Genomic DNA, 16,384 nt, shown 5'->3' with positions numbered 1-16,384 from the left:
CCTTAGGATCTCTTGTAGGGCTGGTTTAGTGGTGATGAATTCCTTCAGTTTTGTTTGTTTGGGAAAACCTTTATCTCTCCTTCTATTCTGAATGACAGGCTTGCAGGATAAGGATTCTTGGCTGCATATTTTTTCTGTTCATCACATTGAAGATTTCCTGCCATTCCTTTCTGGTCTGCCAAGTTTCAGTAGATAGGTCTGCTACTACCCTTATATGTCTACCTTTGTATGTTAGGGCTCATTTATCCCTAGCTGCTTTCAGAATTCTCTCTTTATCCTTGTATTCTGCCAGTTTCACTATGATACGTCTTGCAGAAGATCGATTCAAGTTACATCTGAAAGGAGTTCTCTATGCCTCTTGGATTTCAATGCCTGTTTCCTTCCCCAGATCAGGGAAGTTCTCAGCTATGATTTGTTCAAGTACACCTTCAGCCCCTTTCTCTCTCTCTCTTCTTCTGGAATTCCTATGCTACCAATAATGTTCTGTTTGATTGCATCACTTAGTTCTCTAATTCTCCCCTCATACTCCTGGAATTTTTTATCTCTCTTTTTCTCAGCTTCCTCTTTTTCCATAATTTTATCTTCTAATTCACGTATTTTCTCCTCTGCCTCTTCAATCTGTGCTATGGCTGCCTCCATTTTATTTTGCACCTCATTAATAGCATTTTTTAATCATCATGACTAATTTTTAGTTCCTTGATCTCTTTACCAATAGATTCTCTGCTGTCCTCTATGCTTCTTTCAAGCCCAGCCATTAATTTTATGACTATTATTCTAAATTCTTGTTCAATTATATTGCTTAAATTGGTTTTGATCAATTCGTTAGCTGTTGCTACTCCCTGGAGTTTCTTTGAGGAGAATTCTTCTGTTTTGTCATTTTGGGTAGTGCCTGTGGTAACTTCAAACTGCAGGGCACTTCCTCTGTGCTATCCAGAGAAACTTGTGTTGGTGGGCAGGGTTGCAGTCAGACCCGATATCTGCCCCCAGATATCGTCGGGCCCACAGTCAGACTGGTGTGTACCTTATCTTCTCCTCTCCCAGGGGCAGGACTCACTGTGGAGTGGTATGGCCCCTGTCTGGGCTGCTTGCACACTGCCAGGCTTGTGGTGCTGCGTCGATGGGATGTGGCCAAGGGCGTATTAGATGGGGTCAATCCGCAAGGTGCACAGGGTCAGGAGGGGCAGGCTTAGGTAGCTTTTTTGCTCTGAAGCACCAGGAGGGAGGCAGACCCGTCAGAGGGATGGATCCACAGAAGCACAGCGTTGGGCGTTTGCACGGTGCAAGCAAGTTTGGTGACGGGAACTGGTTCCCTTTGGAATTTTGGCTGGGGGGTGGGAGAGGGAGATGGCGCTTGTCAGTGCGTTTGTTCCCCTGCCGAGCTCTGTCCTTCCAGGGCTCAATAACTCTCCCTTCTGGCGTCCTCTCGCCCTCCCCGCTCTCTGAGAGCAGAGATGTTGACTTTTAAAATTCCAGATGTTAAGTCCTGCTGGCTGTCAGAACTCACGCAGTCTGGCCCCTCCGCTTTTGCAAGCCAGACCTTGGGGGGCTCTGCCTTGCCGGGCAGGCTGCCCCTCCACCACCCCGGCTCCCTCCCACTAGTCTGTGGAGTGCACACCGCCTCTCCGCCCTTCCTACCCTGTTCCGTGGGCCTCTTGTCTACACTTGGCTCCAGAGAGTCCATTCTGCTAGTCTTCCAGTGGTTTTCTGGGTTATTTAGGCCAATGTGGGTGGAACCTAAGCGATCAGCAGGACAAGATGAGCCAGCATCCTCCTACGCCGCCATCTTCCCCTGTACCCTCAGTTTGCTATGGTTCTTAATGACACCGGAAAGTTCGGCCAGTGTTTGTAAAACCTAACACTCAGTCTATATGATCCTTTATCCATGAGCTGTCTCCAAGAAAATTTTCTGAAGAAGTCATCCATGAGATCACAACTTGCCGAAAAATTAATAAATTAGAAATACTGTTGGTCTTTATAAACCCAATACATAGGTGGACTAAGTTTTGTCTTTCTTCTCTCATCTGTTGAGTGAACAATATACTTGTTTTAGTAAGTATTCAACCACGGAAACAATCACATGACCTTTTTGGTTTTCTTCTGGACTGGTGACAATATGAAGCCACACATAGGCTGGGTCTTCACAGCAGTGATTTTTTCACGCATTCAATTAACTTTAGATGAACTGAATTGTAAACAACCTATGTTAGTCTTAATATGTAAATGAGACTGTATCTTGCACTCACTGTCACAGACTACATAAATCTACTAGGGAAGTTGGTCTAGTAAATGAAAGATCACACAAGGGTCAAATTTGTCATACATTGTTCATTAAGAATTTAAGAAAACATCATCCCTTCTAACTTTAAGGAAATACAGAGATTTCTTTTATTTACTTGTTCTCATGAATGCATGTTTATCTATTCGTATAACTTAAAATTAAAGAACAAGAGGGAAAAAGTGGATAAAATTGAGTCAGATTTCTGTTTTGAATGAGTTAAAAAAACAAAAGAAGATAAATGACCTCATGTGATTAATGATGGAATCCTTTTGACTTGTAAATGTCTTTAACCTAAACAATTGTATTCACTAAAACGTTACATTTTTTTAAAAAAATACTGCTTACAAAACATGTCCTGATAAATAAAAATTTGTTACCCAGTACCAGTATCTTTTTTTTACTTTTGAGATGTTAACATATATTTAAAATTTAGCAATTGTATGATACAAAATCAACATAAAAATCTGCTGTGTTTCTGTACACAAATAATGAACACTCTGAAAAGGAAGGATATTAAGAAAACAATTCCAGGAACGCCTGGGTTGCTCAGTCAGTTACGTTTCTGACTACAGCTCAGGTCATGATCTCATGGTCCTTGGGTTCGAGCCCTGCATCGAGCTCCGTGCTGACAGCTCAGAGCCTGGAGCCTACTTTGGATTCTATGTCTCCCTCTCTCTGCCCCTCTCCTGCTTGGGTTCTGTCTCTCATGCTCTCAAAAATAAGTAAACATAAAAAAAGCTTTTTTAAATAAAACAATTCCACCTGCAATATATCATCAAAAATAATAAAATACTTTGGAATAAACTTCACCAAGAAGACACAAATAAAGGGAAAGATGTCCTATGTTCATGGATTGAAAGACTTAATATTGCTTAGATATCAATACCAGGTAAAGTGATCTATAGATTTAATGCAATTCCTATCAAAATCTTTATGATTTTTTTATAGAAATAGAAAAATCTATCTTAAAACTCATATAAAATCTCAAGAGACCCTGAATAGTCAAAACAATCCTGAAAAAGAACAAAGTTGGAGGTCTCACACTTTCTGATGTCAAAATTAACTACAAAGCTACAACAATCAAGAGTCTGGTCCTGGCATAAAGACACACTATAGACCAATGGAATACAATAGAGAAACCAGAAATAAATTCTTGCATACATAGGCAATTTTGACAAGAGTGCCAAATCTATTCTTTCAGAATAGTCCTTTCAACATAAGGTATTGGGAAAATTGTGTATCCACATGCAAAAGAATTAAATTGGACTCTAACCTTATACCCTATACCAAATGAACTCCAAACGGATAAAAGACCTAAATGTAAGACTTAAAACTGTAAAACGTTTAGGAGAAAACATAGTGAGAAATCTTCATGACAGTGGATTTGGCAATGATTTCTTGGGTATGTCTTTAAAAGCTCAGGCAAGAAAACAATAGATTAAATTTGGGTTTACCAACATGTAAAACTTTTATGTATCAAAGGACATTAAAACAGAGTGAAAAGGCAATCCACGGAATGGGAGGAAACATCTGTAAGTCATTTATCTGATAAGGGATTGATATACAGAATATATAAAGAACTCCTACAACTCACACTCATACAAAAATCTAAACAGAATGATCCAAGGACTTTAATATGCATCTCTCCAAAGAAAATATACAAATGCTCAATAAGCACATGAAAAGATGGTAAAGAACATCACTGAACATTCAGGAAATACAAACAAAAACAACAAGATACCACTTCACATCCATTAGGATTGTTATTTTCAAAATGACAGGCTATAACAAGTGTTGGTGATGATGCAGAGAAAGAGGGTGGGTAAAATGATGCAGCCACTATGGAAAACAAGTAATTGAAAATAGACACTCCACGATTCCGCAACTCTATTTTGGGATATATACATAAAAGAATTGAAAGCAGGGACTTCAAGATATATTTGTATACCCATGTTCACAGCAGCATTATTCACAAAAGGTGAAAGCCACTCAATGTCTACTGATGGATGACTGAATAAGCAAAGTGTGGTACAGACACAAATAGAATGTTATTCAGCATTAAAAAGGAAGGAAATTCTGACACATGCTGACACGGATCAACCTTGAGGACCTTATGCTAAGTAAAATCAAACAGTCACAAAAAGACAAATACTGTGTGATTCCACTTATATAAGGTACCTAGGGTAGTCAAATTCAGAGAGACAGAAGGTAAAAAGGTGATTGCCAGAGAGTAGGGGTCGGGACAGCGGGGAGTTAGTGCTTCATGAGTATGGAGCTTCAGTTTGGGAAGATGAGAAAAGTTCTATAAATGAATAGTGGTGATGGACGCACAAGAATGTGAATATACTTAATGTCATTAAGCTCTACACCTCAAATGGTTCAAAGAGTAAATTTCTTGTTTTGTATCTTTTACCATAATAAACACCGCACATGCACAAACACACACACACATACTCCAAGCTCTGTTTTGATTAACTCTAGCTTATTATAATAACACAATAAGCAGCATTTAATTACATCCAAGAACGTGGGTGATAGGAAGAGGGTCATTCACTGCCTGGTAAGGATTCATTATCATCACTTTGCAGTGAGAAACATGTATTATGTTTAGATCTCAAAGTTCTGGAGCATAGATGTTATGGATTGAATGTTTTCTTTCCCTCAAAATTTGTATGTTGAAACCCTATGCCCCAGTGTGATGGTAATAGGAACTGGCGCCTTAGATGAGGTCATGGGAACAAAGCCATTTGGGATGAGTGCCCTTATTAGAGTCCTTTTTTTAGAGTCTGAAGTGTGGCTTACTTTGAATTTCTTTGTGATTGTCAGCTATAACATGATGGAGGGAAGTCTAAGTTTCTTTTCCTTAAAGCAACCTGGCTGTTTCCTGGCTATAACTGGTTGGGGGAAGATTGCCTATCCACAGAATGAGGTTTTCTCAACTACAAAATCTCAGGAGGGCTTGCTGGAGTTCTCCTTCTACAATGTTCTGGACAATGAAAATTTTCTCTGGAGTATTTGCAGAAAAATCTCGTATCAATTCGTGCCTTTAACAGTCTCCTAAGTCTTGATTCAATAAAAGTTGGTGTGTGGTTTCAACCTAATCTATCCTTCTGTCCATTATGTTTTCTCTTTTGTTTTTTTGAATTCATTTCCTTAGTCATTTCTTTGGCAGCAATATAAAGGAGGAGGCTAGAAGTATGTTTTATTTTCTGGGCAGAAGACACGAACAGAGATTTTTCCAAAGAAGACATCGAGATGGCCAATAGACACAGGAAAAGATCCTCAACATCACTGTCATCAGGGAAATGCAAATCAAAACCACAGTGAGGTATCACCTCACACCTGTCAGAATGGCCAAAATCAAAAACGCAAGAAACAACAAGCGTTGGTGATGGGAAGAAAAAGGAACCTTCATGCACTGTTGGTGGGAATGCGAACTGGTACAGTCACTATGGAAAACAGTATGGAAGTTCCTCAAAAAACTAAAAATAGAATTACCATATGATCCAGTATCCCACTACTGGGTGTTTATCCAAAGAACACCCCTGTGTTTATTGTAGCACTATAAACAATAGCCAGATTATGGAAGCAACTCATCCATTGATAGATGAATGGGTAAAGAAGAGGTGGAATATCACTGGATATCAATGGAATATCACTCAGCCACAAAAAATAATGAAATCTTGCCATTTGCAATAACATGGAAGGATCCTAGAGAGTATATGCTGATAGAAATAAATCAGAGACAAATACCACAGGATTTTACTCACATGTGGCATTTAAGAAACAAAACAAATGAACACAAAAAAGAGACAACCAAAAAAACAGATTCTTAAACAGAGAGAGCGAATGATGGTTACCTGGGGGGAGGTGGGTGAAGGGATGGGGGAAATAGGTGGTGGGGATTAAGCGCACTTGTTGTGGTGAATACTGGGTGATGTATGGAATTGCTGAATCACCATACTGTACACCTGAAACTAATATAACACTGTATGCTAATTGTACTGGAATTTTTAAAAAATTCCAGGGGGTAAAAGCAGTGGCCAGAATAATAATAATGTCTTGAAATAAAATTCACAAGTTCTATAGGACAAAAATAAGAGAAGAGCATTCTATTTTAGCCCCATATTTGATTATGAACAGTAACATCCTCAACACACATTACTGTGTTGACTCAACGATACCTTAAAATTGGGAGATTTGTTCCCACTGACACAAATTCTGCTTTGAATGTAGGTCTTTTTAAATTAGTAGCTCTGTTCACAAAACAACTTAATACAGTAGTTGTAATTTTCCTCTGCAAGCAAGAAAGTAAGGACAACAGTCCTCCATGTATCTGGGATCACCAAAGTGAAGGTACCAGAGAGGAGGTCTATCTGAAGGTTATTATTTTTTTAATTCAGCATTAGATATTTTACTTAAATATTTAAACACAGGTATTATAGGCTTCTAATTTCCCAATCTAATCTTCCCAAGGGAATTTATGAAGCAGTTTGCATTGGAAAACAAATGAAAATTTCCTCTTGAAAATTGAGCTGTAGAGCAAAGACCTCATCGTTGTCACACATGATTCAGAGAGACAAAGATGTTACCTGCTTCTAACTTGTCTCTAACAATTCACTTCTTCATTTATTCCTTAGGGGGATGATTCAGTTAGACAAATTCTTAATTATATAGCCCAGGAGAGTCATTAGCCATCTTTAGTATTTTCCTAAGAAATGGATTACTTTGGAAGATGTGGGTGTGCACAGGTGCATGGTTTGAGAGACTAGCTAGAAGGAAAAAAATTACAAGGAGCAGAAAAAGGCCAACATTTCTGGTAGTCACATTTTAAAAATTGCAGAGCTCAGCATTTATCAAAATTGGGTTTATTAATCATTTTCTCGGTAGAAAACACCTAAGTGCAAAAAAAAAAAAAAAAAGAAAAAAAAAGGGGCACCTGGGTGGCTCAGTTGGTTGAGCGTCCGACTTTGGCTCAGGTCACGATCTTGCGGTCCGTGAGTTCGAGCCCCGCGTCAGGCTCTGGGCTGATGGGTCAGAGCCTGGAGCCTGCTTCCGATTCTGTGCCTCCCTCTCTCTCTGCCCCTCCCCCGTTCATGCTCTGTCTCTCTTTGTCTCAAAAATAATAAATGTTAAAAAAAATTAAAAAAAAAAAAAGAAAAAAAAGAAAACACCTAAGTGCAGAGTTTGACTGATGTATAAAGGAAGAGAATAAAAGTCTTTCAAAATTGTTGGCAAGAATGATTCATACTTCTTGTTTTGGGGAAGAAATAATTGTGAATGTTAAATTATATTAATTTTGCTGCCTGACATGGTTTTTAAATGCTTGTCATTTTTCTCCCCCCAGAGAAAGAGTATTTTAAATGTCAGTTGCATTCACTGATTTCAAGTGCAATATTTGTTGAAAGCAAGTATGTATATCAACGTTATTTTACATGTCTTTCAAACAAAATATCCCCTTTCTATGGATGGATTTTGTTTAAAGGGCATGACACATAGATATTCTCAACCTTCAAGGAAACGATAGCTTAATAGTTTTCTTGGAGGGAGCAAGGACTCTTTTATCAGAACCAACTTGGTGATTATCGATTACTGACTAAAGTGCATTGGGCATAACTAGATTTCTCTGAGAAAGCAAGACCCCATCAAAATCAAGAAATTGGAGGATAAAGAATAATGAAGAGGAAATAGGATCGGTATCCTAAAAGTGTAGGTTCGTTTTGGTTTAATTTTGTAGTCATGTGATTAAGGAAAGATGAGAAGCCTTGCTAGAAAGGTGGCCGTTTTGTCAGTCAACTTACGTTCTTTTCACCCTTTGTGAAAACTGTTATGAAGCTGTTAAATCTACTGAGCTAAAATAAATGTAGAGAAGCCAATGGATGCTCATCGTCTGATGATCTATAATCCTGTTTATTGACTGGGTTTAATACGTAGATTTTATTTTTGTGTGTTTGGGTATATATTATATATATGTATATGTGTGTGTGTGTGTGTGTGTGTGTGTGTGTGTGTGTATAGTTTTAAAAAAATTTTTTTAATGTTTATCTATTTTTTTGAGAGAGAGAGAAACAGAGTGTGAGCAGGAGAAGGGCAGAGAGAGAGGGAGACACAGAATCTGAAGCAGGCTCCAGGCTCTGAACTGTCAGCACAGAGCCCAACGCAGGGCCCGAACTTGTGATTTGTGAGATCATGATCTGAGTTGAAGTCGGATGCCTAACCGACTGAGCCACCCAGGTGCCACACATGTATGTATGTATGCATATGAGTGTGTGTGTGTGTGTGTGTGTGTGTGTGTGTGTGTGTATACACATACATATACATATGTATGTCATATACATATGTATATGTCATATACATATGTATGTATGTGTATATATATATATATATATATATATATATGTATATATACATATATTTAAAGGTCATTTATTTATTTATTTTGAGACAGACAGAGACAGTATGAATGGGGGAGGGGCGGAGGGAGGGAGAGAGCGAATCCTAAGCAGGCTCTGTGCTCCCAACACAGGGGCCCAATATGGGGTTCAAACCCATGAAACCATGAGGTCGCGACCTGAATGGAAACCAAGTGTCCCACGCTTAATGGATTGAGCCACCCTGGCGCCCATTGGTATATTTTAAAAGCAGAGGATCTTGGGATAGCTGACTGGCTCAGTCGGTAGAGCACGCGACTCTTAATTTGGGGATGGTGAGTTTGAGGCCCACACTGGGCATGGAGCCTATTTTAAAAATTTTTCTTTTTTAAAGTAGAGGATCTTAAGTTCAAAGGAGTCTTTGCCCTACCTTTTACATCTGGAAATTTGAAAATGTTCCAGGCAAAATCTGGCAGCCATATTGCTTCAAGGAGACATTCGCAGAAGTGGGTAGATAGCAAGGTGCTCTAAGCGACTGCTCTTCAGTCTTGGTGTTTTCTCCCCCATGGTTACGTAAGTGAAATCAAGATTGAAGGAACATGAGTAATAATCTTGAACAGGAAGAGAAATTTGAAAAGAGCATCCCCTCAGGGCGCCTGGGTGCCTCAGTCAGTCAAGCATCTGACTCTTGAATTCGGCTCTGGTCATGATCCCAGGGCCGTGGGATGGAGCCCCATCAGGCTCTGTGCTGAGTGTGGAGCCTGCTTAAGATACTCTCTCTCTCTCTCTCTCTCTCAAGAAAAATAAAGAGAAAGAAAAAAGAAAAGAAAAGAAAAGAAAAAAGGGCAGCTGCTCAAACAAACAAGCAAAAAGTGCAGAGGGGAGGGAAAGAGATCCAGAGAACTGTGGAGTGAGGGAGATTTGTAGCCGAGAGGGCTAGAGATAAGGTCTACACTCAACTGGTTGGTCTTGATGCGCATGGAGGGGGCACCTGAGTTTGGTTTCATTTTGTTTGGGCATGAACTGGTGAATGCAGGGCTCCCTTCTCTACTACCTACCTCTAGGAGCTACAGCTTGGATGCTATTAACGTATCGGTTCCTGGGCAGTTGTCCAGTTCTGCCAGTTCCAGGGACATCTCTCGTTACATCTGTGGTGAGAGCCCCTTGGGGTTTCCATGGGCTTGTTGTTATGGAAACCGTTTTGCAGGATCTAAAACTTTAGGGAAAAAAAATGCTTCAAGGTCTGAAACCGGTTTCATATCCAGAATAAACCTTTCCTTGCCATGGTGCCTTATGTTCTCTAAAATGGGTTAATTTATGATTTAAATAATAAGTCCTATTTATTAAAAGAAAGTCTCTCTTATCCAAACGGCTAAAAAAAAAAAAAAAGAATACTTCTGGGCTTGTCTTTTCCTTCTATTTGAGAAAACCCGTAAACTTTAGAGAAGATGAATATGAGAAATCCTCTAGACCTTTTAGTTCTGAGAATTTTCTTAGAAGGAACTCTCAGTTCCCAAGCAGAACAAGAGAGTCCTACGTTGCTGCCTCTGTTCTCAAGAACATCTCAACCAAGGTTAGTGGCACAGGGATATATTAGTTTTCTCTGGCTGCTGTTAACAAATTACCACTAATCCGGTGATTTAAAATGATACAAGTTTATTATCTTACAGTTGTATGGGTCGGAAATCTGGCACAGGTCTCATGGGGCTAAAATCAAGGTGTTGGTTCCTTCTGGAGGCTCCAGGGGAGAATCTGTTACCTTGTCTTTTCCAACTTCCAGAGGCAACTGGTATTCCTTGTTCCTTGGCTCCTGGCCCCCCTCCTCCAACTCCACACCCGGCAGCTCCAAATCTTTCTGACCCTCCTTCTGCCATCACCTCTCTCTCTGACTATAGCTGGGGAAGGTTTCCCACTTTTAAGGACTCATGTGATTAAAATGTGACCACCCAGATCATCCAGGATAATCTCCCTGTCTCAAAGTCCTAAACCTTAATCACATCTGCAAAGTCTCTTTTGACATGTAAGATAACATATTCACAGGTACCCTAGAATAGGACAAGTATATCTTAGGGAGGAGGGCATTATATGGATAGAGGACAAATCTCATGAAATCTTTGTAGCAAACATGGAAGTACCAAAAAAAAACCCCAAAAAACAAAAACAAAAAACAAAAACAAAAAACAAAACAAACAACAACAACAACAACACAAATCAGTCGATCTGGTTATAAATACAATTTGGATAAAGTGAATAAATAAGATAAATGGACACTAACCTATTAATCCCAGGGATTGCTGACTACATCAGACGTTTCTGTTATGTGACACTTCAAATACTCTGTCAAGACCCCACCACTTACTTTCTATAGCCAGGAGAAGACAAAAGGATGAAAGGAAATATCCTGTGCAAACAGTAAGCAGAAAAGCAGATGTGACTTTATTAACATCAGACAAAGGAGGCTGCAAGACAAAGAGTTTTATCAGAGGTAAAGAGAGGGAACTTTCAGCCTGATAAAAATATCAATTCCATCAGGAAGACAAGGACAAACCTAAATACACATGCATGTAATAACAGAGCTCCAAATGCATAAAGCCAAACTGATAAAACCAAGAAAGAAATAGGCAAACCCACATACCTAAGTCTATATTTTTAATGCCACTCCCTCATAATTAACACAAGTAGAGAAAAACAAATCAGTATGGAATTTGAAAACATGAATAAAACCATCAACCAGCCTGACTTAACCGACATTCACAGAACTCTAATACCCAACAGCTGCCATACTTGTGTACTTTCCAAATGCATGTGAGGGCATTTACCAGGATAGACCACTGGGCCATACAACAAACCTCAAAATATTTCAAAGAACTAAAATAATATAGAGTATATCTGACAATGAAGGATTAAGTTAAAATCAGTAACCAAAAGCTACTTTAAAAGTTACAGATATTGAGAAATCAGGCACCATACTTCTATATAACATGTGCCAAATAAGAAAAAAGTTACGTGAGAAGTTGAAAGACATTTCAAGGTGATCAGTATTGAAAACACCACATATGAAAATATATGGGATCCAGCAAAGCAGTGCTTAGAGGAAAATGCATAGCTTTAAATGCTTAGATCTTCTAATCTAAGAGAAGAAAAGATTTAAAATCAACGGTACATCATCCCATCTCACAAAGGAAGAAAATAAACAGGAAATTAATGCAAAGTGAATAGAAGGAAGGAAATCTTAGAGATAGCAGAGAGAAAATCAGGAGGCAATGGTAGACCATCACTGCTGGCTCTTCCATTGGTAGAATTTGTACTAGCGTTATGGCTACACAATGGAGGAACCCAGGCACATAGCCAGAAACTAGGAGTTTCCTGAAGCATCTCTTGATGCTTCCACGCCTGATGACGATGGTGAACAGGCAACCACAGGAAGCATGACCCAACTAGGATAAAGTAGACCCGTCAGTGAAGATCTGGGCTGCCCTACCAGGAAAGAAATCTGGATCAGCCCAAGCGCTGCCTGAAGGTGAGGAGAACCAAGGTTGGGTGCTAGAAGACAGAGATGGTTGAATATCAAATAATTGCCACAAGACCAATGGGCCAGTGTCTGGGTGGTTCAGCCGGTTTAGCAACAAACTCTTGATTTTGGCTCAGGTCATGATCTCATGGTTCATGAGATTGAGCCCCACGTGGGGCTGTGTGCTGACAGCGCAGAGCCTGCTTGGGAGTCTCTCTCTCCCTCTCTCTCCCTGCCTCCCAAACCGCACCCCCTCCCCTGCCCCATTCACGTTCTGTCTCTCAAAATAAATACAAAAACATTAAAAAAAAAAAAAAAAAAAAAAAGACCAATAGGGTTTGAAGCTTATTCCACTCTCTTGTATTAAGTCTCTATGGAGTTTTTGGCTGGCCTCCAACCCTGAAGGGACTTCTCATATTCTCTCATCTCTGGTGCTCAGCCACTGCTGCAGAGACCATTTCCAAGGAGGTGTTAGCAAGTTTTGCAGAGAAGCTTTGCTTTAGTCCACACTGCATTTCTCTTTCTCCTGCCCTGGGCCTCTCTAGTGTTTTGGCCTGAGACCATCGCGGGAACTTCCCAGGTGCTCAAGCATGCATAGCCTGAAAGGGGTGTGTGTTGGGGGGGGGTATATTTGTGGGTCTAGCTTTGAACAACGGGGACAGGAGTCCCCACAGAAGGTCCGCAGTGGTGGGTCCCCATAGTGGTGGTCACGTTAACAAAAACACATCAGTGTATTGACTTTTTGTCATTTTCTGCTTCACTCCACCTGCCCTTCATTCATCTCCTGGGTTCACCTCCCAGGAGGTGAACTGCCATCACACACGCATGCGTCTTCAGTCTCTGCTTGGGGCAAACTCAGCCTAGCACACTGATCTTTCTAAAGGAGCATGAATTTCCTCTGGCCGCCCAGGCCCGCATTCATTCTTAAATTTCTTTAGAAACCATTCAATGCCACCAAGAGTTAGTGTGCTTGGATGAGGCAATCCCACTTTGGAGAATTTAGGCTGGCAGATTTCCCTAGTGAAGAATTTCTGCTTTGCTGACTTCATTGCTAATGGCCCCATTTTTGCCCCTAGTTCTTTTTCTTCTGGGATTTGAACGAACACGCCCAATTTCTTTGAAACAAACAAGCAAGGCAAAAATGTAGCTAATCTTTCCACATTAGCCCAACTGAGAAGGTGCCTGGTAAATTTCCAGCGTTTAGTAAATAACCAGTGTATGGAAGGATTCCTGCCCCCTTCCCTCCCACCGCCCTTACCCTTTACTTACTGTCGTTTTTTTTCTTTCCTGTTTTACACAGTCTTGAAAACTTATTTTCTTCCCTTTAAATGACAAAAGACTATTTTCTCTGGCACAGCCCCAGCTCACAGAAACAGTTAAAGTTGCTGCTATGTGAAAGAGTCCTATTTGTTTAGAAGTTACTCAAAAGGCCGTGAGAGCAGGCGACCTGGATTATAGCAAGTCGCCCCAGGAAACTCCAGAGTATTTTCTTTGCTGTCTTTTTGCCAGGATGCCGGTTTTCCCTTGGCCGATAGTAATTTGCAACAAGGTCAAGATTCATTCTAGTTGGAATCTCATAGGATATCTGCCACATTTCTTACAAGCAATCGCCTAACCTTGCAAGACCAGGAGGAGAAACCCTAAGGGGAAATGATGTACCCAGCTTAGGGTTCTACGGAACAAATGGTTCTTGATAATGCCCTCAGGTCCATTTTGGGAGATCAGACTCACAAACAAAGAGAAAGCATTAACTAGATAGATAGATTAACTAGATATGTATCCATCAGAGTTGAAGAGAGGTACAGACTTGAAAAAAAAAAAGCAAACCAGAATAACTAAATAATACAGCAACTGCCCCCAACTCAGTCATAAAGGGAAAGGAAGTTAGAAGCAGAAAACTGTCAGGAGATCCAAGAGTGAATTTCAGAACTGATATACAGGCATTTTACACAAAAAGTAGCTCACAACATTCAATGATGAGTGACAGTGTGCTTTTGAAGTCATCACTCAAGGCTAGCAACCCAGACTTCTCGAACTGGAAGGATCATGAGATTCTGTCATACTGACCACAGCTTGAGGATTGGGGTTCGGAAGAGGTGGGTTGAACTTGCCCCACAAGTCTGTCTTCATCATCAAGATTAGGAAATTCCCTGAGTATCGTAAATTACATGTAAGAACGTTTCTAAACACAGAAATACCCTTTGGTGTTGACCTCATCTCTCTGAATCTCATAAGAATTAAGAAAAACAACCAAAAAGTCAAACGTATTTAGACTGGGGTTTAAAATGGCTGTGTTCACTTGAAGAGTCCCCTTATCGAATTCTTCAAGATCGTTCGTTTTATTTTTCTGCTCCAGGATACAGGCCATCACATAATTTTACTTCCATTTGGATTGGCTTTGTATTGGTTTTCACTCTTAAGTATTTCTTCTACTCATGTATTCATTTTTATTTGCATTATTCCAACACATAAGAAAGGATAGGTTCATTTTTTTGTTTTGTTTTGTTTTGTTTTTAAGTAGGCTTCATACTCGTTGCAAAGCCCAACGCGGGGCCTGAACTCACAACCCTGAGATCAAGACCTGAGCTGAGATCAAGAGTTGGATGCTCAACTGACTGAGCCACCCAGGTGCCCCAAGAAGGGATAGTATTATCCACCTTAATACATTTAAGTCATAAAAAGTCCAGTAGAGGGTGACCTTAAAAAGTCTTGTTTATTTTGCAGTTTCCAGAATCAAAACAGGGTGAAATTTCCAGCTGTAATTCCTTTATCAGGTTTCTGAGGATGAAAAGTGATGAGTGAGTCACCGTTAGCATTAGCAAGGCCCTCTGGAAGAAATGTATGTTGCAATGTTAGAGACTCAACACTATAACCTTTCTCATTTCACCAGTCTGATAGCCCTTCAACAATCAAAACTTAAATCATTATTTTTAAAAATTACCATTGGTTGGGCACCTGGGTGGTTCAGGTGGTTGAGCACCTACTCTTGATTTCAGTTCAGGTCATGATCTCAGGGTCATGGGATTGAGCCTCAAGTTGGACTTCAGGCTGGGCATGGAACCTGCTTAAGATTCTCTCCCTCTGTCTCCCCTCTCCCTCACTCATGTGCTCTCTCTCTCCCTCTAAAAAACAAAACAACCCAAACTATAGTTGGTTAATTAAACCAAACAGCTCATTAATTAATGACAAATTCGGACGAACTGTTTTCCAATGTATAAACAAAATAGCCGGCTGTTTCACAGAACTTTCCATTTATCAGCTAGAAGGACAGGCCTCATACAGAGATGCAAAGCTAGAGCAGGATGAACTGATGATCACTTTTTGGCAATTTTAAAGGTTTCGTTCATTCCACTTAAATTCACTAAAAGGATGTCAATATTTTCTGTATCTCAAATTATGTTTCCTCTGCCTACAATTTACTTTCTTGGATTACACAGACTATTTCCTTAGCCTTTTATATTTTTAAACATATCCTTCTCCCCCTCTCCCCATCTATCCTTCCATTTTATGGCTTTGTCTCTGTTTTACATTTTCAGAGTTTAGACAAACAAAATAGAAAGGCCACAATTCTTACCATTTCCACCAAGGATAAATATAAGAACATCCCCGCAGTAACTGTTAAGATCCAGTCCTGCACACACGGATCAGCTGATACGGAGAGACCAACGTATAGTCCTATGAAGGCAGTTAGAGCGCTTATAAAATTCATAAGGATGGCAATCTTAATGGGAAGTCCAGAGCTTAAGAGCACAGCAAAGTCTCCTGAAATTTAAGGGCACAAGAAAATATGATCATTATTTAACTGAGGATGCCTCTGGTAGAGGAATGTGCTATTAGGTTGTTCCAAATTTCAGCAACTGGGACCGATTTTACAAGTAAAGTTGACTGACCAGTTTAACAAAGCCCTTGCCTATAGTTCTCTGGGATTCGTAGCCTTCTCATTATACTATTAGGAAGTTACATTTCCAGAGCTGTCTTCCTTTTCTGTTCCTGAAGATCGCATATACCAAGAGAACTGTGACATATTCTTCAGTTCCCAATGCCCTGTGACATTTTCAACTTAGATAAATGCAGAATAAAGCACTTGCTGTTCCAGGGTTTTTAAACCTTTTTGCCTGGAAACTTGCCAGGCTAAATCACGTTATGTCGGCTTTTCTTATTTGCTTATGTAAGAACTGCTATGGAGAGAAAACTACTTAATAGGAGATTTAAAAATCATTGCCA

The 16,384-nt window shown here is 39.9% G+C and overlaps 1 protein-coding gene and 1 long non-coding RNA gene across 6 annotated transcripts in view; both read right to left on the bottom strand.

Moving 5' to 3' along the window:
* Positions 1-16,384, bottom strand: part of SLC39A12 (solute carrier family 39 member 12) — an 87,705-nt gene that overhangs the window by 18,611 nt on the left and 52,710 nt on the right. For 4 of the 5 annotated variants that reach the window (XM_045463853.1, XM_045463852.1, XM_045463855.1 and 1 more), the window contains one exon: positions 15,735-15,922. In XM_045463853.1, the coding sequence (XP_045319809.1) occupies positions 15,735-15,922 (188 nt within the window). Of the gene's footprint in view, positions 1-9,707; positions 9,866-15,734; positions 15,923-16,384 lie in introns of all 5 variants that reach the window. The other variant, XR_006708853.1, reaches the window with a different exon arrangement.
* LOC123590581 lies at positions 7,125-8,244 on the bottom strand. Its single transcript, XR_006708854.1, has 2 exons — positions 7,453-8,244; positions 7,125-7,175 (listed from the first exon to the last, which is right to left on the bottom strand). It is a non-coding gene; the product is annotated as an uncharacterized LOC123590581 (long non-coding RNA).

This window comes from Leopardus geoffroyi, chromosome B4, assembly GCF_018350155.1.
Source record: "Leopardus geoffroyi isolate Oge1 chromosome B4, O.geoffroyi_Oge1_pat1.0, whole genome shotgun sequence".
In the NCBI taxonomy this organism is placed as follows: domain Eukaryota; kingdom Metazoa; phylum Chordata; class Mammalia; order Carnivora; family Felidae; genus Leopardus; species Leopardus geoffroyi.
The sequence above is the reverse complement of the archived record's forward strand: the minus strand, read 5'-3'. Positions and strand labels throughout refer to the sequence as shown.